This window comes from Monodelphis domestica, chromosome 6, assembly GCF_027887165.1.
Source record: "Monodelphis domestica isolate mMonDom1 chromosome 6, mMonDom1.pri, whole genome shotgun sequence".
Lineage (NCBI taxonomy): Eukaryota > Metazoa > Chordata > Mammalia > Didelphimorphia > Didelphidae > Monodelphis > Monodelphis domestica.
In genome coordinates, this window is record NC_077232.1 from 19,539,142 (window position 1) to 19,563,899 (window position 24,758).

Sequence of the window (24,758 nt, forward strand, 5' to 3'; positions counted from 1 at the left end):
TAAAAGGGGTCTAGCATCAGTTGGTCAGCCTGTCAGTTGCTGACAGTTGGGGGAGGGGGATGTCAGTTGCTGACAAAGCTGGCAGTTGCAGGGGAAGTTGGTTGCTGGTAGTGTGTATTGGTGATTAGTTGGTGGTTGGCATTTAGTTGCTGGAATATAAAGGCGAGCCTGAGTTTACTGAGAGGGATTTTGGCTTTAGCCCTTAGAGGTCTTTTTATCTTTTGGGTTTGGGGCTTTTGGTTTGGGAGGTTAGGTTTTTTCCCTTCCCTGAACTTTTTGGAAGGTGGCTGGTCTTTGTTGACAGACCTAATTGGGGTTTGATTAAATACTGATTGGGTTGGTTTTGATTAGATGGATTGAGTTGGAATTTTGTGGGGTAGTTATTAGTGGCAGTTTTAGCATAACTAGTATAGACATTAGCAAATTTCTTTCTCTACCTCTTTCCTATATTTCCCTCCTTTGCTATATTCATTTTACTTACTATATTCTTTTTCTATCTCAATTTTAATTAAAGTAAATTGTTAGTTGTTAAAAGCTGCTGAAAGTTTTCTTTTCTCTGGCTTAAAGGGATAATATTAATTTATAACTCTACTATATTCTCATTAAAGCCTAAGTTATTAAAAGCTGCTCTTTTATTTTTGTAAAACCTCTCATTTAACCCTTACAGTTCTAATATCTCTTCCCCAGGGAAGTCTTTCAGAGATTTGAGAGTATTTATTATCTCTCTCCCTCCCCTAACATGCACACTCACACACAGAGTTTTTCCTTCTTTTTTCTGAGATAAAAATCTTGAGATTTTTAAATTATTCCTTGTATGGCATGGTCCTTAGTTCCCTCCTCATCCTCATTGTTCTGACATTGAGCTAATACTCTTTTCAAACTCCAAATCTTTTTCAACTGAATTCCTTTCTAGCCAAGTTTTCCCCAGCCTGATCTTGAACAATTGATCTTCAGCCAACTGCAAAACTTTCCATTTATTCCCACTGAATTGCATTTTGTAAGATCTGGCCCATCATCCATTCCAGTCCAGTTAAATTTGAATCTTGACTTGTTCCTGGTATTTGCTGGACCTCTCATCTTTACATCCCATCTTCCTTGAAAAGTATATTCCCAAAGGTTTCATCAAAAGCATTTGTTGAAGATGGGTTCATTACAAGATAGAATCACAGAATCAATACTCTTGAGGAGACTTTGGAGATTATTTAGTTGTCCAACCTACTCTTTTAGTTGAAAAAGAAAATGAGGCCCCCAGAGGGAGAATAACTCTCCCAAAGTCACATAGTCCCTTCTTAGGAAGCAGGAATAGCTTTGAGGATGGAGATTAAAAGCATTGCAGGAAAGGGCAGACCTGTCTAGATCATGGCACCCATGCCTCTAAGGAGCTGGAAGAACAGAAAGGCACTTAATGCCACCAGGGTGGCACATAGGGCCTTGTCTTCCTCCATCATTTGATTTTACATCAACCTAGAATCATAGACATTTACAGCTAAAAAATTATCTTAGACCACAGACTGTTAGAGCTGGGAGAGACCTTATCAACAATCAATCAGTGTGCATTCATTAAATATATACTGTATGCTAAGTAATGGGGACATAAATACAAAGAATGAAATTTATTGTGGGAAGAAATTTAGAATAGAAAGTGTCAAAGATGGCAAAGGTATTAAAATGAAGTCTCAGAACTAGAAAAGATCTTAGAAGATCGAACATGAGCTGGGAGGTACAGACCACAGACATCAGATGTCAACTGTTTGAATTAGAAGGAACTTTGAAATTCAATTCAATAAATATTTATTAAGCAATCCCTTGCACTATGCTAAACTCTACAGACAAACAACAACAACAACAATAATTGGGGCAGCTATGTGCCTTAGTGGGTAGAGTGCCAGACCTGGAGATGGGAAGTCTGGGTTCAAATCTGACCTCAGACACTTTCTAGGTGTGTGACCCTGAGCAAGTCACTTAACCCCCATTGCCTGGCCCCTGCCTGTCTTAGAAGTGATACTAAGACAGAAGGCAAGAGTTTCTAAAAATAAAAAGGTGATAATTCCCATCCTAAAGGAGCATGATTTCTGCTGGGCCTTTTATTAGTTCACATTCTCTCATTCTAAACTTGATTTTTTTACCACCCCAGAGCTTTCACTCTGCACTGGCTATGGTTGATTGACCAACAGGACACTTTATGACTTGAGTGTCTTATAGAACCCTGTCATGAAGTTGGTCAAACCAACAATTATTACAAGACACTCATCATGTCCCAAGCACTTTGCTAAAGCCTGGAAAGCTACTTTAAGACTGTTAAAACATCCACCATGATGCTGGGAAATCAGGAAGAGTTCCAAGGCTTGACAGGTAAAAAGGAGACCGAGAAGGAGAAGACAGACAAGTCAATATTCCTATTGGCTTCCTGTGCTTGTCAATAGGACATTCCAGGAATCACAAAGTACTTTCCTTCTTTTGCCTTCTCACTTTTGAATTCCTCAAGCTTTGGATCAATTCCTCAATTGATCTTTAGTTGTCTTATCCAAATCAAGCAGAAAAAGAAGATGACATTGGAACTCTGGACTTTGTCTATTAGCAGGAGGGGAGAACTAAAACTAATGGGGAGGGGAGATCTGGGATGGAGAGGTGGGAATTTCAGCTCACTATAGGGAAGAATTCCTTGAAATCAAGGCTAATCTACCATTTAAAAAAAACAAAATAAATATTTATGAATATAAATAAGTATACAATATAGTAAATGATATTTAAATAAAATATTTAAAAGTGAATGAGTTCTTTGCCACTGTAAATGTTCAAAAAAAGATGGGCTAAGTATGGAACATCCTCTCTCCTTATTGTCTCCTTGTAGAACCTTGGGCTCCACATCAAGGCTCATTTCAAGTCCCATCTCCTAAAAGACGCCCTCCTAATTCCCAGTTGTTAATGTCCTCCCTTCTCCGGGGCCAGAAATATTTCTGTACAGAGGCATTGTGGCATTAGTGGGTAAAGAGCCCTCCTGAAAGCCAAGAAGATGTGGGTTCAAGTCCAGCCTCCAACCTTATGGCAATGTGGACCAAGACCACAATCTCTCAATGTCCTAAACCACTCTTTTAGTTTCTAAGTTTCAAATAAAATGCCAACCTGTGTTGTGATCTGAATTGAAAGTATTTCCTCCACTGGGAGTTATCAACACCAAAAAGATCACAGGGGCACTGTCTGTCTCTAGACCTTATGCTTACTTTTCTATTTGTGTCTATCCCCAAAGAATCTAAGCTACTTATGAGCAAGAGTATTTTTCATTATTGTGTCTCTGCTGTACCAGTAGCCAGTCCAAAGCCTGGTGCATAGTAAGAACTTAATAATAGTTTTGCATAAATCAATAAATGATGCCAGACACAAGGTTCTTGACTCTTGAAAAGATGATTCTCTCTTCACTCACCCACAAGTCTCAGTGTTCTTGGAGCACAATAATGGGGGCAGAAGGATTGGAGAGGGAGGGAAGTACTCCTGCTTCTTGAGCTTTGCAGAGATGCAGGATTTCCATCAGAGTATTGCAGAGGGTAGAAAGGGTCCAGTAGGTGTAAAGAAAGCCCCTGAGAGTATACAACAGAAAGAAACATCAGTACCCTGGACCCTCTTTTGGCTGTCTCCCCACATCTCCCCACATCCTCCTACTTATGCTTCTACCTCAAGTCCTGTAGTATCTAAAGAATGTCTGCTTCACTCCCAGATCCAAGAAGAGATCTTCTTTATCCAGGATGGAGAGAACTTAGCAACCATTCAACATCATAAACATACATATAGCTCCTTATCATTCCAGGTTAATAGTCAAGGTTGGACAATTGGACTTCATGAAGCTTCTGGGGAAAGAGCTAATGGTGCTATCATCATGCAGAGGACTCTAGGAAAGAGAGCTGGAACAATCCCATTCCCTAAGACCCCATCAATGCTGATGCTAACTGCCAGAAGGAAGAGTTAACTATGGCTTTGATCACCCCATCCAAAATCCACTTGTGCTTCATTGAAATTTCCCCCAATTGATGAGAAACCAGAAACACACAGATTTGGGAACCAGCTCTCTAGCTAAAAGGCCCATCTCAGTGATAATGACTGACATGGATTGTCAATCCTCCTTCAAGCATCACCCAGTTCTCTTTCCCCTCTCTGCCCAGGAAAAGGACCTTCTCTCAGTCAGTAGTGAAAAATGTTACCTAGAAACCTAGAAGTCAGCCATCCAGGGAAAACCAAGTTGTTGTTATGAGTGTCTTCCTTGAGTAGGGAAAGAAATCACCAACAGAAGAGGTAAGAAAGACAGGAAAATGGTGGCTCCAACATTTGAGTGAGTTGGGAATGAAAACAAAGTAATAAATTGAATGTATGAATGAATGTAATGAAAAGGCTTTTATTAAGTGCTTATAATTTGCTAAGCTCTGGGAATATAAATAAGTGAAATGGCAGGAAGATAGGAGAAACAAGAAAATGACTAAAGAAAATGCTTGTAATTTCTTTCGTATGAAGGATATCTATAAAAATAGGTACACTGATGCATAGTTACAGTGGACCTGTAACCACTACAACCATTCCAGAAAATAATTTGTAATCATCCACCAAAAAATGGAAACAGAAGAGGAAGGTCACTGAACCAAAACATCAACATGGCATTATCAGAAGACCAATGATAATGGTAAGAGATAATATTTCTGTAGCTCTATATGTTTTTTAAAGCACTTCACACATAATCTCATTTGATCATTTCTTCAAAAACCCTATGAAGGGAAGGGAAGGGAAGAGAATAAAGATTTATATAGCACCAATATGTGCCAGGCACTATGCTAAGCACTTTTTATAAATATTACTTTATTTGATTCTCTTAAAAACCTTGTACAGCAGGTGCTATTATATCTCCATTTTACAGTTGAGGAAACTGAGACAGAAATTGTGACTTGCCCAGGGTCATACAGCTAGTGTCTGATGCTAGATATGAACTTAGGTCTTCTGGATTCTAGGCCCAGTGTTCTATCTACTGGATCACCCAGCTGCCTCTAGGCAGATCTAAATGAGGCAAATAATATTATTACCCTCATTTTGTAACTGAGGATACTAAGAAGTTAAGTGACTTGCCTAAAAAATCTGAGATCAAGTATAGTCTTCTTCTATTCTAACTGGATGATAAGAAAGTGAGAGGTGCTCAAAAAAATCAACTGTGCAAGGTCAGAATGGAGATGTTATGGAAGTCAGGAAAGAGACTTAGAATAGTCAATAAGCTTAATGAGCCCAAAAGGTGATGTGTCAGTTACAAAAAAAAAATTAATGGAAATATCTGCCTTCAGAGAAAGAATTGGTGAAGTCTAAATGCACAACAAAATATACTACGTTTTACTTTCTTCTTTTTTCCTTTTAAGATCTCTTCTACAAAATGACTAACATGGAAAATGTTTTACATGACTGTACATATAAAATCCAAATCATATTGCTTATCATCCTAGAGAGGGAGAAAGGATGAGATGGAGGAAGAAATCTGGAATTAAAGTGTTTAATAAAAACTGAAAATTGTGGGGGGGGGGGGAGGAAAAGAAAATGATCTATGTCTTTAATGAATAATGCTTGGAAATGATCAAATAAAATATAATTTTAAAAAAACTGAAAGTTGTTTTTATTAATAGAGGGGAATAAATATTATTTTTAAAAATTAATGGAAACATGGGCTGTATTAATAGAAATATGTGGTGGAAATTGCTGTTCCATAGAAGATACTCTGGAGAAATACAGTATTGATTCCAAAATGGAAGATAAAGATTAAAAAAAATTAAGATTAAGGGATCACAATTCTTAAAAGACTCAGTAGGGGCAGGTCCTTCTAGTTAAACAAGTAGTGATCTCCTATGATTGGTGGACTTCCTTATCCATAGTCTATGCAGGACCAGCTGCATTGCTACAGAAGGAGAAACTAAACTGAAAAGAAGAATCTACTTTGTTTTATCTAAAACCATTCCTTTTGAAACAAGGTGATTAATGAGCCTCTTCAACTTACCTAAAGCATTCTATTTTCTCCATCTTCTGTCCTTTGTTTTGGCTACCTACTTCCTTGAAAATTGTTCATTCTGAATTTGTTTCAGAAAAATATGAAAAGAAAAAAGACCTGTCCGAGGTGCTGATTTATTTTATTTAATCGTCCTTATCTGTTAAAAAGATTTATAGGGTGAGGAATTGCATGTCAGCTACAGGAGGGGGGTGAGAGGAGGGCAGGGAAAGAACATGACTCTTGTAACCATGGAAAAATATTCTAAATTAATTAAATTTTTCAAAAAATAAAATAAAATATTTTTTAAAAGATGTATTGGATGCTGGGAGGGGTGGGGGAGGTTGGCTACAGAAATGACAACAATGCATAAAAGAAAGGAATATCAATAAAAAATACTTTTTAAATGAAAATAAAAGAAAGTGACCTTGGCAGGGAGGACATAAATAGGTAAGGTAAAGCTATTGCAAGACTTTGGAGGAGTCACATCATTTCTATTCCCCCCAACCCATGGTAGTTTCCTCACATGTAAAATTGGGGGAGAAATATTTTTCTTCCCTACTATGAAGGTTTGTTCTGAAGAAACTCATTTGTCAATCTTTAAAGCTTTATGGAACATAAGTTGTGGTTATTATTGTCATTCTAAGGTACTCTGTGCTAGACAGAAAATTGTATTCAGCTCTGGATTCCCCATTTTAAGAAAAACATTGACAAACTGGAGGATGCCCAGATGCACCAGGAACTGAAGTGGGTGTTGCTAAAAACTATTTTTTACCCTCTCCCTCATTGACTCTGAAATGGGATCATGGGAAAATACTTTCCTAACAAGTCACTCTGGCATACCTGAGAATATCGAGCTATAGAGTGGAGGTTTTTCAGATCTTTACCATTACATTGGCTACTTTCATGACCTTGGACAAGTCACAGGCTCCCTGACCCTCACTTTCCTCATCTAGAAAATAGGGGTGAGGAGAGTCAGATGAGATAGCTTCTGGAGTCCCTTCCCATTCTAGATCCTGTGACTGAGCAGTTGAAAGTTTGTGCCTGTTCTGTAACAATATCATTCAGTAAATTCACTGTAATTTCTGTATTGTTTTCTTTGGGTCCCATGAAGTCAGGAGGAATTAGAGTCTTAATGGGGTAAAGGAAAATATGAACCAATTATTTTTTTTTTACATTTTAAAACCTAGATGAAGCTGATGGGGCCCCAAGTATGCCCTGAAAGGAGAACAAGGATTACTAGCTTTGCCTGAACCTGCCAAGTCCTGAACTAGAGACCTGGGCTACTTGATCTTGCTTATACTGCCACTTGGTGGCTTGGACAAAAACTGCACCCCAAGGAGCTATTCCAGACCATGCTCCTGGGAAGCATCTGGACTTTGGTATTCCACCATGTGCCTTTCCTCTTCTAGTGCCCATGTCAGGAACAGGTGCATCCATGTAGAGTAGACCATCAGTCCCAGTCCATTTTTCAGATATCTTCAGAATTATCACAGTAGCATCTTCAAAATTGTACCATCCCTAGACTTCTATTGTGTATGCTTGGTCTAAATCAACTGCTCTTCCCATGGTGCTTTTCTTTAGGACCAGTCCTACAGATTCATGTAGCAGAGTGGATTCTGTGGAGTGAGAGTCCAAATATGTCCATTCTACTCATGGAATTGAGGGAGAAAAAAAGTTTTTAAAACCTTTACAGATCTTTTACATTTTTTCATCTATTTGTAGCCTACTTCTAGTTACATCCTATTATGCCCTTGGGATGATCAGTTATAATTGAGTCATCACAATTTCCATGTAAAGGGGACAGCTGGGTAGCTCAGTGGATTGAGAGCCAGGCCTAGAGATAGGAGATCCTAGGTTCAAATCTGGCCTCAGATACTTCCCAGCTATATCACCCTGGGCAAGTCACTTGACCCCCATTGCCTACCCCTTACCACTCTTCTGCCTTGGAGCCAATACCCAGTATTGATTCCAAGATGGAAGGTAAGGGCTTAAAAAAAAAAAAGATTTCCATGTAAAAAATACTTCACATTACTAATAATCTTCCACCATCCTGCTCAGTAAGATTTTACAAATGAGTGTATATTGTAAACTGCTGTTTTCCTTGGCTGCCATATCTCTCTGCTTAGGAAAGACATCTAAGCTGATTAAAAACTTCTTCTAATCAATTCAGTGAAGGTTCCCAAAAACATTTACTTCTTCTGCTTCGTCTAGATGGCCTTTCATCTACTTTATGTTTATTTGTCTCTTACCCTTGCTCTTTGATTTGGATCTGTGAATCGATTCAAATCTTTTTGGTAGAAAGTGGAGAATATGTAATTTTTAAATGAATTAATTTAACATCAGAACAATTATTGACTAACTTTTACAGACTCTATCAGGAAAAAGATTCTTATGGGCAGGGTAATGGTGATGAGTGGCACTGGAATGTGTTCTACTTCTCAGCCAATGACCTACCCTCTCCTCCAACTCACAGTCCTAAGGTGATTAATTTCTTCTTCAATGAATGAGGGTTCCTAGAATCCACATCCCAATGAATATGACAGAAGAGATCAGAAAGTAAGAACATGTCATAAAGATCTTAATATTGGCAAGAGCCATTTCTCAAAAACAGAACGATATCCATTCAAATTCCACTAACAGTACTTACTGATTATGGATTATCTATTGCCTGGGGAAATTCCCAAATCTTTCTGAGCTTCAATTTCTTCTTTTGCCAAATCATGAAAGGAAGCAAGGTATAGTAGAGAGAATGCTAGATAGAGTAAAAAAGCCTGGATTCAAATTCTATTGCAAGCATTTAATAAGTCTGTGGCCAGGATAAGTACTTTGAACCCAAGTTTCCTCAACTGTAAAATGGGACCATTAAGAACACCTACAAAATTATTTGAAGAAAGTAATTTTTAAGCTTTAAATGCATCATGGAATCATATTACAAATCATTTCTGTGTAGTTCATCTTGTTTTTTTCTTCTAAAACCCTTAACTTCTGTCTTAGAATCAATTCCTGGTCCCAGTTTTTAGGATAAGAACTCACTATTTGACAAAAACTGCTGGGAAAATTGGAAAACAATATGAGGAAAATTAGGTTTAGATCAACATCTCACACCTTATACCAAGATAAATTCAAAATGGGTAAATGACTTAAATATAAAGAGGGAAATTATAAATAAATTAGGTGAATATAGAATAATATGCCTGTCAGATCTATAGGTAAGAAAAGAATTTAAGACCAAGCAAGAGATAGAGAACATTACAGGATGTAAAATGAACAATTTTGATTATATTAAATTTTAAAAGTTTTGTACAAACAAAACCAATGCAACCAAAATTAGAAAGGAAGCAACAAACTGGGGGAAAATTTGTAACAAAAATCTCTGACAAAGGTCTAATTTCTCAAATTTATAAGCAACTAAATCATTAATAAGAAATCAAGCCATTCCCCAATTGACAAGTGGTCGAGGGACATGCATAGGCAGTTTCCAGATGCAGAAATCAAAACTATCAATAATCACATGAAAATGTGTTCTATACCTCTCTTGATTAGAGAAATGCAAATCAAAACAACTCTGAGGTACCACCTCACACATAGCAGATTGATTAACAAGATAGCAAAGGAAAGTAATAAATGTTGGAGGGGATGTGGTCAAATTGGGACGCTAATGTATTGCTGTGGAATTGTGAATTGATCCAACCATTCTGGAAGGCAATTTGGAACTATGTCCAAAGGACTTTAAAAGAATGTATATCCTTTGATCCAGCCATACCACTGCCGCATTTGTACCCCAAAGAGATAAGGAAAAAAACATTTGCACAAAAATATTGACAGCCATGCTCTTTGTGGTAGCAAGAAAAATAATGGAAAATGAGGGAGCGTGCATTGATTCGGGAATGGCTGAACAAATTGTGGCATACGATGGCGATGGAATACTCTTGTGCTGTAAGGAATGATGAGCTGCTTGATTTCTATAAGAACTGGAAAAAACTCCCATGAACTGATTTGAAGCAAAATGAACAGAACCAGGAAAATGTCATACACAGAAAGTGAAACATTGTGGAAGGATCAAATGTAACCGACTTTGCTACTAACAGCAATGCACTGACCCAGGACAATTCTGAGGGACTCATGAGAAGGAATGCTATCCACATCCAGAGGAAGAACTTTGGGAGTAGAAATGCAGAAGAAAAACATATGATTTGTCACTTGTTTATATGGGTATAGGATTTGGGGTTTTGGTTTTTTAAAGGTTACTCTATTACAGAAATTAATATGGAAATAGTAGTAGTAGTCTCTCCGTAACCGAGGATGACGATTGTCTTTGTGCATTTTCATTTATGGTATATAGATGAGTGTGCACAAAGACACTTGTACGTGAAGGGGATTTAAGTGGAAAAGTCGATGCACAGAGACAGTCCCACTCTCATTGGGTCTAATGGCACGAAAAATCAGAATATGGAAATATGGAAATAGTTATTGAGTAATAATACATATAAAACCCAGTGGAATTGCTTGTTGGCTATGGGAGGGGGAGGGAAAGAATATGAATCATGTAACCATTAAAAAATACTTAAAGGGGGCAGCTGGGTAGCTCAGTGGATTGAGAACCAGGCCTAGAGACGGGCAGTCCTAGGTTCAAATCTGGCCTCAGCCACTTCCTAGCTATGTGACCCTGGGCAAGTCACTTGACCCCCATTGCCTAGCCCTTACCACTCTTCTGCCTTGGAGCCAATACACAGTATTTTTTATTAAAAAATTTTTTTTAATTTTAATTTTTTTTAATTTTTAAAATTTTTAAATTTTTTTTTAAATTTTTTTAAATTAAAATTAAAAAATTTATTTAAAAAAGTTTTTATTAAAAAAAATACTTAAAAATAAATTCATTAATTTAAAAAAAAATCAATTCCTGGTTCTAAGGCAGAAGAGCCTAATGGAGGTATTGGGGAAATTAAGTGACTTGCCTAGGGTCACACAGTTAGGAAGTGTCTGAGACCAGATCTGAAATCAGGACTTCCCATCTCTAGACCTGGCTCTCTACCCACTGAGATGCCTAGCTGCCACCCCTTACCCTTAATTTTATGACAGGGTTTTGTTTCACTCCTTGGAATTACAGCCAAAGCTGGAGACAATTGTGACTAGCCTATATAGTGATGAGTGAATCCCATTCCCTAGTTGTCCTCTGTTTAGTTCATCTTTAAAGGCAAGTCTCAATAGTAGAGACCTTTGGAATTAGAGTCAGGGAGATCTAAGTTCAAATCCAACTTCTGACACTTACTAGCTGTCTGATTATAGACAAGTCACTTATCCTCCATACAGCTCAAGTATATCCCTAGCGTCTATATACTAAATCATATAGGGGATACTATCTGCCTTGTTGGAGGGAGTTCCCACATTGGAAGGCACCCAGACTAACTTTTAACATAGAATTATTAACCTGTGCCCATTCATCTGATAGAAAAAAGATTTAAATCATTCTCAATTCACAACAAAAAAATTAAATGAGAGATTAAATTTTTTAAAATAATAATCCTGTAGTTTTGAAAGAAGAGAGAAGTGCCACCATGCTGCTAAAAGAAGGATGAATCAACACAAGTTAGAAACAGAGCAAATCAGAAGTCCCAAGACAATTAGTAGGGAGACCAAGTCCTTAAAAGGCTTCTGCACTGTCAGCCTGGGCAATTTTGGAAGATATAATATCAAAAACTGAGGGAAAGTGTCCAAAATAAAAGTGATAGTCCCACTGTATTCCTCTCTGATAAGGATAGTGTGCTTATTTCTGGGATCCACATAATTTGGAAGGACAATGACAAACTGGAAAGGATTCAAAGGAGTGTGAATAGGATGAGTGAAGGGTCTTGAGTCCATGTCATAGATAGATGAAGTATTTATTAAGTATTATAAGAGTATAAGCTGAAGAAACCAGGGGTGTCAAGCCTGGAGAAGAAAAGACTTAGAGGAAATATGGTAGTTATTACCAAATATTAGGCAGCCTAATTGCACAGAAGAGAGATTATACATGTTCCTCTTGGCTTCAGATAATAGAACTAGAACTCCTGGGTGAGAATGGCAAAGAGGCAGATTTTAGCTTAAAGAAAAACTTCCTCTCAAATAAAGCTTTACAAAAAAGAAATGGGGTCCCCATGAAGTAGCAGTTCCCCATTTCTAGAAGCCTTCAAGAAAAGACTGGCTGATCATTTGTTGGGTTTGTTCTTTATGTAGGTAGGAGTCATAAAGGACAGAGTGTCCAACTTGAAGTTAGGAAGATCTAACTTTGAATCCAACCTCAGATTCTTATTAGCTATGTGAGCCTGGGCAGATCATGACCTCTCTCAGCCTCAGTTTACTCATCTGTATAAATACATTACCTTATTCCCAGGATAAAGAACCATAAAGTTCATTATCAATGTTTGCTGTTATTATTATTTGGGACTGTTCTTTTAGGGGAATTCTTATTCTATTATAGGTTGGATTAGATGGTTGCTGAGGTCCTCTGCAGTGCTGTGAGTCTCTGATTCCAAAGTGATTTGCCTAATATATCATAGTGTCTTACCTTTAACCTCAGAGAACTAACTTTTCAGCTCTATCCCCTAGATATCCCACTCATGGTGGAGTGAAAAAAGCAATTGATTTGGAGTCAGAGGATGACCCATGTTCAAATCCCACCTCTGCATGTGATGCCTATGTAATCTTGAGTAAGTCAATTAGCCTCTCCTGGCCTCAGTTTCCAAATCTATAAGAATTGGACTCAGTGACCACTTTGGTTTCTTTTGACTCTAAATCTATAATCCCTTTTTTCTAAAGATATAAACCATTTACCTCTTCATGACCCTTTAAACAACTTGAGTGAGAAGGTTCTGCCCAGGGCTCCCTTCACCTCCTTGTTTCGAAGGCTATAGATGAGAGGATTGAGCATGGGTGTAACAATAGAGTAGAACACTGACACCACTTTATTGAAGTTCATAGAGGAGGCCATCTTGGTCCGGACATACATGAAGAAAAGTGTCCCATAGAAAAGGCTCACAACTGTCAAGTGAGCAGCACAGGTGGAGAAAGCCTTCCAGCGTTCTGCTGCCGAGTTTATGTGCAGTAACGTCCAGACAATGTTACCATAGGACACAGCAATGACCACAGATGAGACCAGAAGCACAGCCAGTGAGATCAGGAAGTCAACTGTCTCTTTCAGTGTAACATCTGAGCATGAGAGTGCCAGCAGGGGCGATGCATCACAGAAAAAGTGATCGATGACATTAGAACTGCAGAATGTGAGCTGGGTCATGAGGTAGATGGGCAAGATTGGGGTGAGGAAACCCAGCAGCCAGGAGGCAGCAGCCAGGCGGATGCAGGTACCCCAGGACACCAAAGCCGCATAACGGAGAGGCTCACAGATAGCCACATACCGGTCATATGCCATGGCAGCGAGCAGAAAACACTCTGTGGCACCAAGGAAGGTAAAGATGAAAAGTTGGGACAGGCAGCCGGCATAGGAGATTGTCTTGCCCCCAGCTATCCCAATGAATCCTGACAGCATCTTGGGCACAGTGACTGAAGTATACCAGATTTCAAGACAAGAAAGATGGGTCAGGAAGAAGTACATGGGTCTCTGGAGCCTATGGTCTAAGCCCACCACAAGGATGATGGCCAAGTTCTCTGCCACAGTGAACAGATACATGATGAGGAAGAGGAGGAAGAAAAGATGGCGGACTTCTTGGACACCAGCAAAGCCCACCATGACAAATTCAGTCACCAGGGTCCAGTTCCCCGAGTAAGGTTGCATCTATGGGTTGGAGATAATGTTGATGAGGCCAAAGCCAAGCTTTTAGTAAGCTTTCAGTTATCTATCTTTATAGTTTTATCTCTGTTTCTGTCTTAGAGACCACTAGATGGATCTAGTCTGGAAGCCCTCAGTTCAAATCTAGGCTTGGACAGTTATTAGTCATGTAATCCTGAGAAAGTCATTTGACCTCTGTCTGTCTCAGTTTCTTCATGAGTAAAATGGAATTAATAATAACAGTGACCCTCCAAGATTGTTAAGAAGATCTAATGAGATAATATGTACAAAGAACAGTGCTTGGCACATATTAGATGCTTAAGTTCTCATACTCCCCTCCCTCCCTTTTCTAACAGGTCAAATGAAGGAAAGCCTATGCTTTTCAGCATGTTGTCTAAAAGTCACTAGCCATTCCCATCCAGAAATACATTTCTTGTGAGGTTCCTGACCCCAAAAAGAGGTCCTGATGGCAAGGGTCCAAGATATGTAACCCACAAGCAAGTGTTCAATATATAACATAGACCACTCATAGACAATAAAATAATTCTATGTGATAGACAAATAAAGCATCACATCACTGAGAGTTTTTGAGCAGAGAAGTACTTACACAATGAGACTCTCTCTTGTTCAGATATTTCAATCATATCTGACTCTTCATGAATTCATTTGGGGTTTTCTTGGCAAAGATACTGGAGTGGTTTGACATTTCCTTCTCCAGTTCATTTTACAGATGAGGAAATTGAGGCAAATGGGGCTAAATTACTTACCCAGGGTCACAAGTCAGTAAGAATCTGAGATCCAATTTGAACTCAGGTCCTCTTGACTTCAAAGCCAGCACTCTATGCCCTGTTGCCCTTATGATCAAATCTACGAACTATGAAAATTAGTCCCACTCTTGATCCAACCATCACCACTAGTTTTGTCCTACATTTTTTTCCTCCCTTTCTTGGCTAAACACCTAAATAAGAACTTAACAGGGTACTTCTATTTCCTTTTCTTCTCATTTCCTTCTAAATTTCCTGCAGTCTGGGTTCTAATCTCATCACTTAACTGTAACAGCTTTCTCTGAAGTTATCAAAGAACTCTTAATTACCAAATCTTATGGACTTTTTTCAGTTCTCATCCTTTAAAAAATAAAAAAAAAGAACCCTTACCCAAGTATTGGTTCAAAGGCATAAGAGTGGTAAGGGCTAGGTAATGGGGTAGGTAGGAACCTAGGAAGTTTATGAAGCCATATTTGAACCCAGGATCTCCCCTCACTAGACCTGGCTCTCAAGCCACTGAGTCACCTAGCTGCCCCCTAGTTTTCATCTTTCTTGACCTTTATAGCCTTTGACACTATTTATCACCAGCTCTCTAGTTTTTAGGGCACTGCTGTCTCCTGGTTCTTTTCATGCCAACCTATTTGCCCCTTCTTGGACTCCTTTCCTGGATCTTCTCCTACCCCCAGGTCATACCCTCTAATTGTGGGTAGTCCACAGCCTACCCAGTGTTCTGTTCCAGAAGTTCTTCTCTTGTCCCCCTATATTATTTAATTTGGTGATAATTTCCCATGGATTCAATTGTCATTTCTATATAGATGATTCTTTGATCTATTTTGTTATTGTGTCAATTTAGTCATGTCAGGGTCTATCAGGATCCCATTTGGGGTTTTCTTGCAGAGATACTGGAGTGGTTTGCCATTTCCTTCTCCAGCTCATTTTACAAATAAGGAAACTGAGGCAAAGAGTTAAGTGACTTGCCCAGGGTCACACAGCTAGTAAGTGTCTGAGGCTGAACTTGATCTCAGATTCTCCAGAACCACACTCTATCCAATGTGCTGCCTCTCTGCTCTCAGATCTATTTACCCAACCCTATTTTCTATCCTGGTCTTCAATATTAAATCACCACATGCCTTTTGGACCTCTCTAACTGGATGTGCTGAAGACATCTCAACCCAATATGTCCAAAATAGACCTCATTATTTTTCCTCCCAAGAAAAATATTGGTCTAATTTGCCCACTGAGTTTCCTTTGAGCTTGAAATGAAGAAATAGGTTCAAAGAGGTAGCTTGCCCGCAGCCCCATGGCCAATTCTTATGAGGTAGGTAGGGATTACAATTCCCATTTTACAGATGATGAAATGGGGGCTTAGAAATAAGAAATGGCAGCTGACATGTACATGGTTCTTCAAAGGTTGGCCTGTGCTTTCCATGCATGACCTCATTTGAGATTTGCAACAATTTATCCTTATTCCCACTTGACAGATGAACAAACTGAGACTGAGAGGATGACTTGCCCAGGGTCACATAGCCCATAAACATTTGAGATGGTATTCCCTCCAAGTCTTCCCCACCATGACATCATCTCTACCAGTCTATCCCTCTGAACCATCACAGAGCTAAGCAGTGGTAAAGCTTGGGTTTAAACCTGGCTTTCTAAGTCCGTGCTCAGTGCTCTTTCCATCGATTCCCTGCTGGTAGAATCAAGAACTCTGGAAGTCTCACTTTCTCCCTTCCTACTTGAAAGATCCACACTTTTCTAACTGTCTAATATGCTGAGTTCCCTTTTCAGGACTGCAGGTATGGGGGCTTTTTTCTTGGTTCTCCCCTCCTTTCCCCCCACCAGCTGCTGTGCCGCGACCTCAATAATCTCCCAAAGCCTTCTGAACCCTGCAGGGAGGCCAGCTAAAACATTCAGGTACACTTTCCAGGGAAGGCACTGAGTTATTTTTATCGCTTTTACACCCTTGCTAGGAAAACTAATGAATGCCAAGGGCAGAGACCTACTTTGCAGAGGGGAGGAGAGTGATGGAAAAGGGTCCCGATTAGAAAGGGATGAGAAAATCAATAGGGATGCTACAATGGAGTGTTTGAGGTAGAGAAGCCGATTTTAATTAGGAGGCATTAGAGTAAGAAGGAAAGTCCTCATTAGCATGATATTGATGAAAAAGCAGGGGAGGGGATCTTTGGGATGAAAGAGAGTCTTGCCCCAGGCTCTGTCAGAGCCCAGTGGGAAGGTTAAATGAATTGGATGATAAACTGACTGAGCTCCCTGCATTTGGTTTGGAAAGTCATCCCCAGATAAATTCAGGTAGATGATGGAGGATGAGGAAAAGGTTGGGAGCCAGCAGGACCCCTGAAGGAGTTGGGCAGAACCCACAGTCTCCCTAGCCCACCTGCATGAATTCCCTCCTCCTTTGCTCCTCACTGCAAACACAAAATCTGAGCTGCTTTGTCTGCCCTGACTCCAATCATATAACCTAGAAAAGAGCTCTAAGCCAAGACCTGGATCTCCCAAGAGAGATTCTAGAATAGAAGCTAGTGGGGGCAAAAAGGAAGAATAGTCATTAGCCACTAGAACTGGAAAGAACCTGGCATCATCCAATTCATTGCTCTCCTGGGTGATCTTGGGCAGGTCACTTAAATTCTCCTGTGCCTCGGTTTCCTTATCTGTAAAATAAGGACCTCAGAGGTCCCTTCCATCCCCCTTCCATTGGAATGTAAGAGCATTTTAGCTCTAAGTCCACATACATCTAAGAAATAAAAATCAGGAGAGCCATTCAGTCAGAATTTTGTGTAGTTGAACCTTAGTGAGGTCATCATGACTCTAGAATGTGACCCTTGAGCTCTAGAATGCAATTTTCTCTGCCTGTCCATGTATTGAGGCTACTGAGAACTAACCACATGGACCTTGGATGCTGGGGTAAGGCAGCTGGTGGCCCATTCCATTAAAAAAGTGAAAGATACTAAAGGAATTGTAATTTTTTTAAACCTTTACCTTCCCTCTTAGAACCAATACTGTGTATCTGTTCTAAGGCAGAAGAGTGGTAAGGGCTGTTAATGGGTGTTAAGTGACTTGCCCAGGGTCAGCCAGCTAGGAAATGTCTAAGTCTAGATTTGAATCCAGAACCTCCCATCTCCAGACCTGACTCTCAATCCACTGAGCTACCCAGCTGTCCCAGGAATTATAATTTTGGAAAGCTAACATCTATTGACTGGCTTTTACCATCATTTGACCAAGCCTACCCATAAACCAATCCCTTCACTTCCTTAATTCTCTGGACTATTTTTCTCTAGTCAGTCCCAGGCCTGTGGATGCTTGCTATATACCCCAACCAAAGCCAGGCACCTTGGAAGAATGAGATACAAAGACCCCTAAGCGACTGATTTTCTGCCTCCTTAAATCCTTCACATTTTACCTCAATCTCTCCTTTGTCCCACCATACTCCCCCAGTATCCTGATTATCTATATACTTGTCCTATTCTGCCTGGATCTCTCCTTGGTCCCCATCAGATTCTCCCCATTCTCCTCATTATTTGTGTACATGCCCTGTTCTGCACACACACAAAAGAAGGTGAGCTCTCTGGAATGAGTGGACATGTCTTTTTTTTAAGTCTCTGTATCCATAGCACTTAATACAATGTCTTGTACACAGTAGACATTTGCTAATTATCTGTTGGATTGAAATAAAGCAAACCACTCACCTGCCTGACTCTTCTCTTGGCCCCCATCCTAGAGAGGGGAAAGGACTCACCATGTACAGATGCTTTGAGTCTGAAGATGCTGACTCTTCAGGGGCATATTGTAGACCAGAGATACCACCCCAACCCACAGCCCCAGAATGGTGAGACCTCTATCCAAAAGGAAGGGTAGAGACTGCCCCCCAGACACCCAACTAGTAGGGGACCTCTGAAATGTCTCACCTCGAGTGAGTTCCTGTTACTGACACCCTGTAGGTGACCCCTGGGATGGAGCCTCCAAGGAACCCTGAGCTGAAAGATAATGAAGGAAACTGGGTCATGGAAAAATGGAGCCTCCCAGGGCAGGTGGAGGAGTTGGAAGTTTCCCCAGGTGTATCTGCTCTTTATAATTAAAGAAACTTTGGTTAAGCAGTTGTCAACCAACCAGTCAATCAGCAAACATTCACTAAGTGCCTACTATGTGCTAGATACTCTGCTAGGGCCTGGGGGGGGGGGGAGATAGAAATATCTGCCCTCACGAAGCTTACATTCCATCAAAAGAGGCAATTTGTATACAAATAAATAAAGGCTAGGAAAGGGTATTTGGAATAATGGTTGCTTCAATAAAGGAAACTCCAAGGGGAAGAAATTGCCTCTACTAAATCCCTTCTTAACTATTCACAGCCTTAGAAAGTTGCCTAAAGCAGTGAGAAGTTAGGTTATTTGCCCAGTCATGCAGTCAGTATGTGTTAGAGGTAGGACTTGAACTCAGGTCTTCCTGGCTTTGAAGCCAGCTCTCTATCCACTAAACCATATCTTATATACATGAAACACCTACATGATAAAATACAAAGTCATTGGTGGTGAGGAAGAAGCATTGACCATTAAGGAGGCAGCTAAGTGGCTCAGTGGATGGAGAGTCCAGCCTAAAGATGGGAGGTCCTGGGTTCAAATCTGACCTCAGACACTCCCTAGCTTTTTGACCCTGGGCAAATCATTTAACCCTCACTGCCTAGCCCTTACCACTCTTCTGTCTTGGAACCAATTCAGAGTATTAATTCTAAGACAGAAGGTAAGGGAGGAGGAGGAAGAGAAGGAAAAGGAAGAGGAGGAGGAAGAGGAAGAGGAGGAGGAAGAGGAGAAGAAGAAGAAGAAGGAGAAGGAGAAGGAGAAGGAGAAGGAGAAGGAGAAGGAGAAGGAGAAGGAGAAGGAGAAGGAGAAGGAGAAGGAGAAGGAGAAGGAGAAGGAGAAGGAGAAGGAGAAGGAGAATGATGGTGATGGTGATGGTGATGGTGATGGTGATGGTGATGGTGATGGTGATGGTGATGGTGATAAGGAAGAAGCAAGAAGGTTAGTACAGAACCCTAGACTGGGTACTTGGAAAGATACAAAAGAGGGCTAGTTTAGGCATCCAAGTACCTGAGTATGAATCCTGATCTTACAACCTGCTGTCTGTAGGTTCTTGGACAAGTCCCTTAACTTTCTCTGTGCCTCAGATTCTATATATACAAAACAATAGCAGGAGCAAGCTGAAAGCAGGAGATCCTGCAGGCCAACATTCTGGAGCTCTCAAGAGCTGAGGAACTGATCACACAGACAGTTTCTGGGAGTAGTGGCTGGAGAATGGAACACTGACAATTGGGGGAACCAGAAAAGGTTGTCTTCTCTGGAGGAGAGAGGGAGACTTGAAGCTGCCAGGAAACTGGACCTTCCTATAATCAAAATCATCTTAAGGAAGTGATAGAGATAGTGGATAACATTACATGGGTGGAAGGTGTGTGTTAATCCATCACTCCCCCTTTGATCCTGATTCCTGCAGTGCTACTCTTCATTCTGGGACTTCTGCTTGACTCAAAGTGGACTCCAGTTGTGTGTGATTGACTTTGACCCTTATTCTTACTCTTACCAAACCCTCCCCAATATTAATTAGTAATTAAGGAGTTAATTTAGAATAGATATAAAAGGTTGTTAGAGTTTAGACTCTGATTTGGGTGTAAAGATAAATATTCTCTGATTCCCCTTTCCCTTTTCCTTTTAGCTAAATAAATCTGTTAGATATATATAGTTTGAACCCTTATTTAACCCACCTATTTCATATGAAATGATATCTGGAGTCCCTTCCAAATTGATGTTTAGAATCCAAGGACCAAGGAGGTCTTCCTAAAGAAGATGATATTTGACCTGACCTTAATATCTGAGAAAATCTCTAGCTGAATATCACATACACATCTCACACACAACATACTCAAAACAGAACACATTATCATTCCCCTGAAACCCTCCCCTGTTTCTAACATTCCTAGTACCATAAAGGATGCCATCATCTTCTTCATCACTCAGATTTGCAACACCGGTGTCATATGAGATGCTTCTGTCCCATTCACTCTCCATATCCACTCCCTTGACAAAACTTGTTTCTACTGTCCCAACATTGCTTGTAAACATCCTTCTCCCTACTCACACAACTACCAGTATAGTTAGAGCCCTCATCACCTCACTTGGACTATTAAAAAGTCTTCTAACTGGTCTTTCTCCCTCTACTCTTTCCTCACTCTAATTCATCCTTGACTTAGCTGCCAAAATGATTTTCCTGATTATGTCACTTTTCTGCCCAATAAATTCAAATGACTTCCTCAAGAGGTCCTCAAAAGGAATTGATGACATCATTGTGTGATGTCTTGAGTTTTGAGTGAATTGCAGCCTTACTCTTTCTTCCAGAGTCATTGAACTCCAATGACAAGACAAAAATCAACATGACTGCAGATGGCCTGGGACACAAGTAAGTAGACAGCCTTGGCATCTTTGATATCTCACCCAACTCTTAAGTGTTCCCCATCTCCTGATTCAGCCATCTTCATGGCTGTTGGAACAAATTGTTCTCATCCATCCATTCAGCCAGAGGAATCTTCACATGCTTGGGGCAAATATCCCCCTACATCACTGAAAGGTTTGAGACCTGTCAGGTACCCTCAGCCTGTCTGCTAAGAATGTTTTACCATGATGTGGCTGCTGTTCATACTATAACAACTTGGAACCAAGAGTGAGTATTGGGTGACAGGTAGACATCAAAGGTGGATGAGCAGTCCTGAAAAGGCCTTGGGAAGCCCTCACACCAGAGGTGCTAGTCCTCCCCAATCCCCCTATATGTATCATGTCTGAAAAGCTGAGTGGTGCCAGATTTCAGAAAGTTTTGAATGCCAAAAAAAAAAAGAATTTGACCATTTTTCAATGAGTCCTAGGGAACCCCTGAAGTGTTGTTTGGAAGGCTTTTTGGGTGAGGTTGGTTTTGTTTTTCATCCAGGAAAGGCAAAACCAGATCTAGTCACGAGAAAGATTGTACATGCAGCAGTATAAGTGAAGAAGAAATCAGAGAAAGAAAAGTGTAGTTGGAAAGAGCCTTTAGAAGCTACAGAAATAGTCTTGGGAGGTGTCAGTGATGATCTGTACTAGGGCAAGGGGAGTGGGAAGAGAGAAAAGGATACAGATGCTAGAGACATTGGGAAATGGAATTGGCAGTAATTTGGTCAGTGACTGGATATAAGGAGGGGAGGAATGGCAAAGTAATGAGATTTTTTCCAGTCTACTTCAAAATCCTCATGTATTTCCCTCTAGTTTCACAATATTCAATAAACTGTGTAATCACAAAAAAAAAAAAGATGCTTGTACAAATCTCTGCTCCAACTTGCCTGGAATAAGCATTGCAAATACTTAATTAATGTTATCTATGATTTCATTCATGCCAGGATACTTTCCACCAATACATCATATCTTCTTGTCTGGTATGATCCTACTCTGTGTTCTCCCATAATTCAACAATCATGAAGATACAGTGACAGAAGTGAGGCAGTCCTTATTCTTGAGGAGCATACATTCTATCAGGGAGTGGCAACATCTTCACAACTGAGCTAATACAGGAGTATCCAAAATAAATCTACAATGATGGTTGGAGAATGGAACACTGACAACTGGGGGAACCAGAAAAGGGCTCTTGAAGGAGGTAGTACTTGAGTCAATCCTTGAAAAGAACCAGAAGTACTTAGAGGCAGGATTAAGGAAAGAACCCTTGGAGTTTATAGAGCAGGGAAATGAGGTGGTCAGACATTTACTTTGATAGCACTTTGGAGGATGGACTGGAAGATCCTGAAGCATGATCCTCTGAATAGACCAGTAAGGAGGGCATGAATTAGGATAATGACTCTTTGAGTGGAGAGAAATGAATATACACAAGACTTTGTGCAGGTAGAAAATGACAAAAATTTGGCAATGGATTAGATAGGTATAGTGAATGTGTTTAGCAGCCAAGAATGACACCTAAGTTATGAACCTGGGTGACTAGGAGAATGGTGGATCACTTGAGAGTAAGTGAAAAGTTGGAAAGGGTTTGAGGGGGAAAGATGATGAGGTCTGTTTTGGGCACACTGAGTTTGAGCTGCATTCAGTTTAAAATGTTCAGAATATAGCTGGTTGGGCAGCCAGTGGCTCAGTGGATAGAGAGCCAGGCCAACAAAAGGAAGGTTCTAGGTTCAAATCTGGCCTCAGATACTTCCTAATAGAGTGACCTGGGCTTACCACCAGTTGCCTACCCCTTACTCTTCTGCCTTGGAACCAATACATAGTATTGATTCTAAAATGATACATTGCTCAGGAGAGACACTAAGACTGGATATATAGATATGATTATATATTAATTATAAAAAAATTTATACAAATATATCTAAAACCATTCAACTCATGAGAACTGATGAGATCCTCAAGTGATATAGTATAGAAAGAAAAGAAGACTCAGGAGAGAACACTAGGGAGACACTCATGCAAGTGGGAGTGGGACAAAGAATAGCTAGCTTGCATTTCTATTGTGTAATAAAGTTTTGCAAAGCATTGTACAAATATTATCTCATTTGACTCTCACAATAACCCTGAAAGGTAGGTGCTATTATTGCCCTTATTTTACAGATGAGGAAACTGAGGCAAAGAGCTGTTAAGTGTTAAGTAAGCTGTTATGCCCAGGATCACATAGCCAGTATGTGATTGAATAGGATTCAAAATCAGGTCTTCCTGAATCCAGAACCAGCATTATCCACTATGCCACTAAGCTGTAATCTGATACAGTATTAGATATTATGATCGACTGACAAGGGAGACAGTAGGATCTCCTCTTTCAGTCCATCACAATATCTGGCCATCTTGTCATGTTAAATAATAAGTCCAGAATGGTCCTATTGGAAGGGAAGTAAAGAACTGGAAGATGTATCAGAATCTTTTCTAGCATTCTGCTTCTGTGAAGTGCCTAAAGTCTAATGATTGCATTAAAATCTATTTCTGTGTGCTAAGGAAAAAAGACAAACTTCCCCTGATTCATCATCCTGTCTAGGACCAATCTTGATGTGGTTTTACATATATGGACAAGGCACAAACGGTGCCTTCTCTAGTGCAGGGTGGGGAAGGAGGAAGGGGAAGAGCTTGAAACTTAAGAAGTAACAAAAATGAAAATGGAATGAAAAAAATAAATTGCAGGAATGTTCATCAACTGGGGAATGGCTGAACAAGTTGTGGTATATGATAGTGATGGAACATGATTATGCCATAAGAAATGACAAACAGGAAACTTTCAGATAAACCTGGAAAGACTTACATGAACTGAGGCAAAGTGAAATAAGTAGAACCAGAACACTGTACACAGTACCATCAATACTGTATGATGATCAACTGGGAATGGCCTATAGCTATTCTCAGCAGTACAGTGACCCAAGACAATCCCAAAGACTCATGATGGAAAATGCCATCTTCTTCCAGAGAAAGCTTGAATGGAGTCCAAATACAGCCCAAAGCACGCCAATTTCACTTTCATTTTTTTTATTTTTTTCTGTCTGTCTCTTCTTTCACAACATGACTAATAAGGAAATGTTTTACACGATCACACGGGTATAACCTGTACCAAATTGCTTACTGTCCCTGGGAGAGGGTGGGGAAGGAAAGATGGAAAGGATTTGGCACTTGAAATTTTTTCAAAGCCAATATTGAAAGTTGTTTACACGGGACAGAAGTGGCTCAGTGATTGAGAGCTATGCCTAGAGATGGGAGGTCCTGGGTTCAAATTTGGATTCAGACACATCGTAGCTATGTGACCTTGGGCAGTTCATTCACTTTACCCTCATTGCCTAGCCCTTACCACCCTTACTACTCTTCTGCCTTGGAACCAATATATATAGCATTAATTCTAAGATGGAAGACAAAGGGTTTTTTAAAGTTATTTACAATTAATTGGAAAAATATGATTCCTATAATATATTATATATAACTATAGAATATATAATAATATAATATCATATTTATATAATTATATTACACACAGAAAAATATTTAAAAAAGTCACAGAGCGATTGACTGACAAAATAAAAATAGCTTCCTTTTGTTTAGTGATTTACACATATTACTTCTTTCAGTCATTGTGGTAACACCATAAGGTCAGTGCAACAAGTATTATTAAGCCCATTTTACAGATGAGGAAATTGAAGCTAAGAATGATTAAGTACTTGCTCAAAGCCCTACTT

General features: G+C 39.8%; 1 protein-coding gene across 1 annotated transcript; it reads right to left on the reverse strand.

The window, feature by feature from the left end:
- Window positions 1–2,813: 2,813 nt before the first annotated feature.
- Window positions 2,814–13,772, reverse strand: LOC107649407 (olfactory receptor 6Q1). Its single transcript, XM_016423545.2, has 2 exons — window positions 12,815–13,772; window positions 2,814–3,575 (listed from the first exon to the last, which is right to left on the reverse strand). The coding sequence occupies exon 1, from the start codon at window positions 13,770–13,772 to the stop codon at window positions 12,819–12,821; it is 954 nt and encodes a 317-aa protein (XP_016279031.1). The 3' UTR covers window positions 2,814–3,575; window positions 12,815–12,818.
- Between the last annotated feature and the right edge of the window lie 10,986 nt (window positions 13,773–24,758).

Coding starts and splice junctions, on each gene's coding strand:
- LOC107649407 (XM_016423545.2), bottom strand. CDS start 13,772: ATGCAACCTTACTCGGGGAACTGGACCCTGGTGACTGAATTTGTCATG.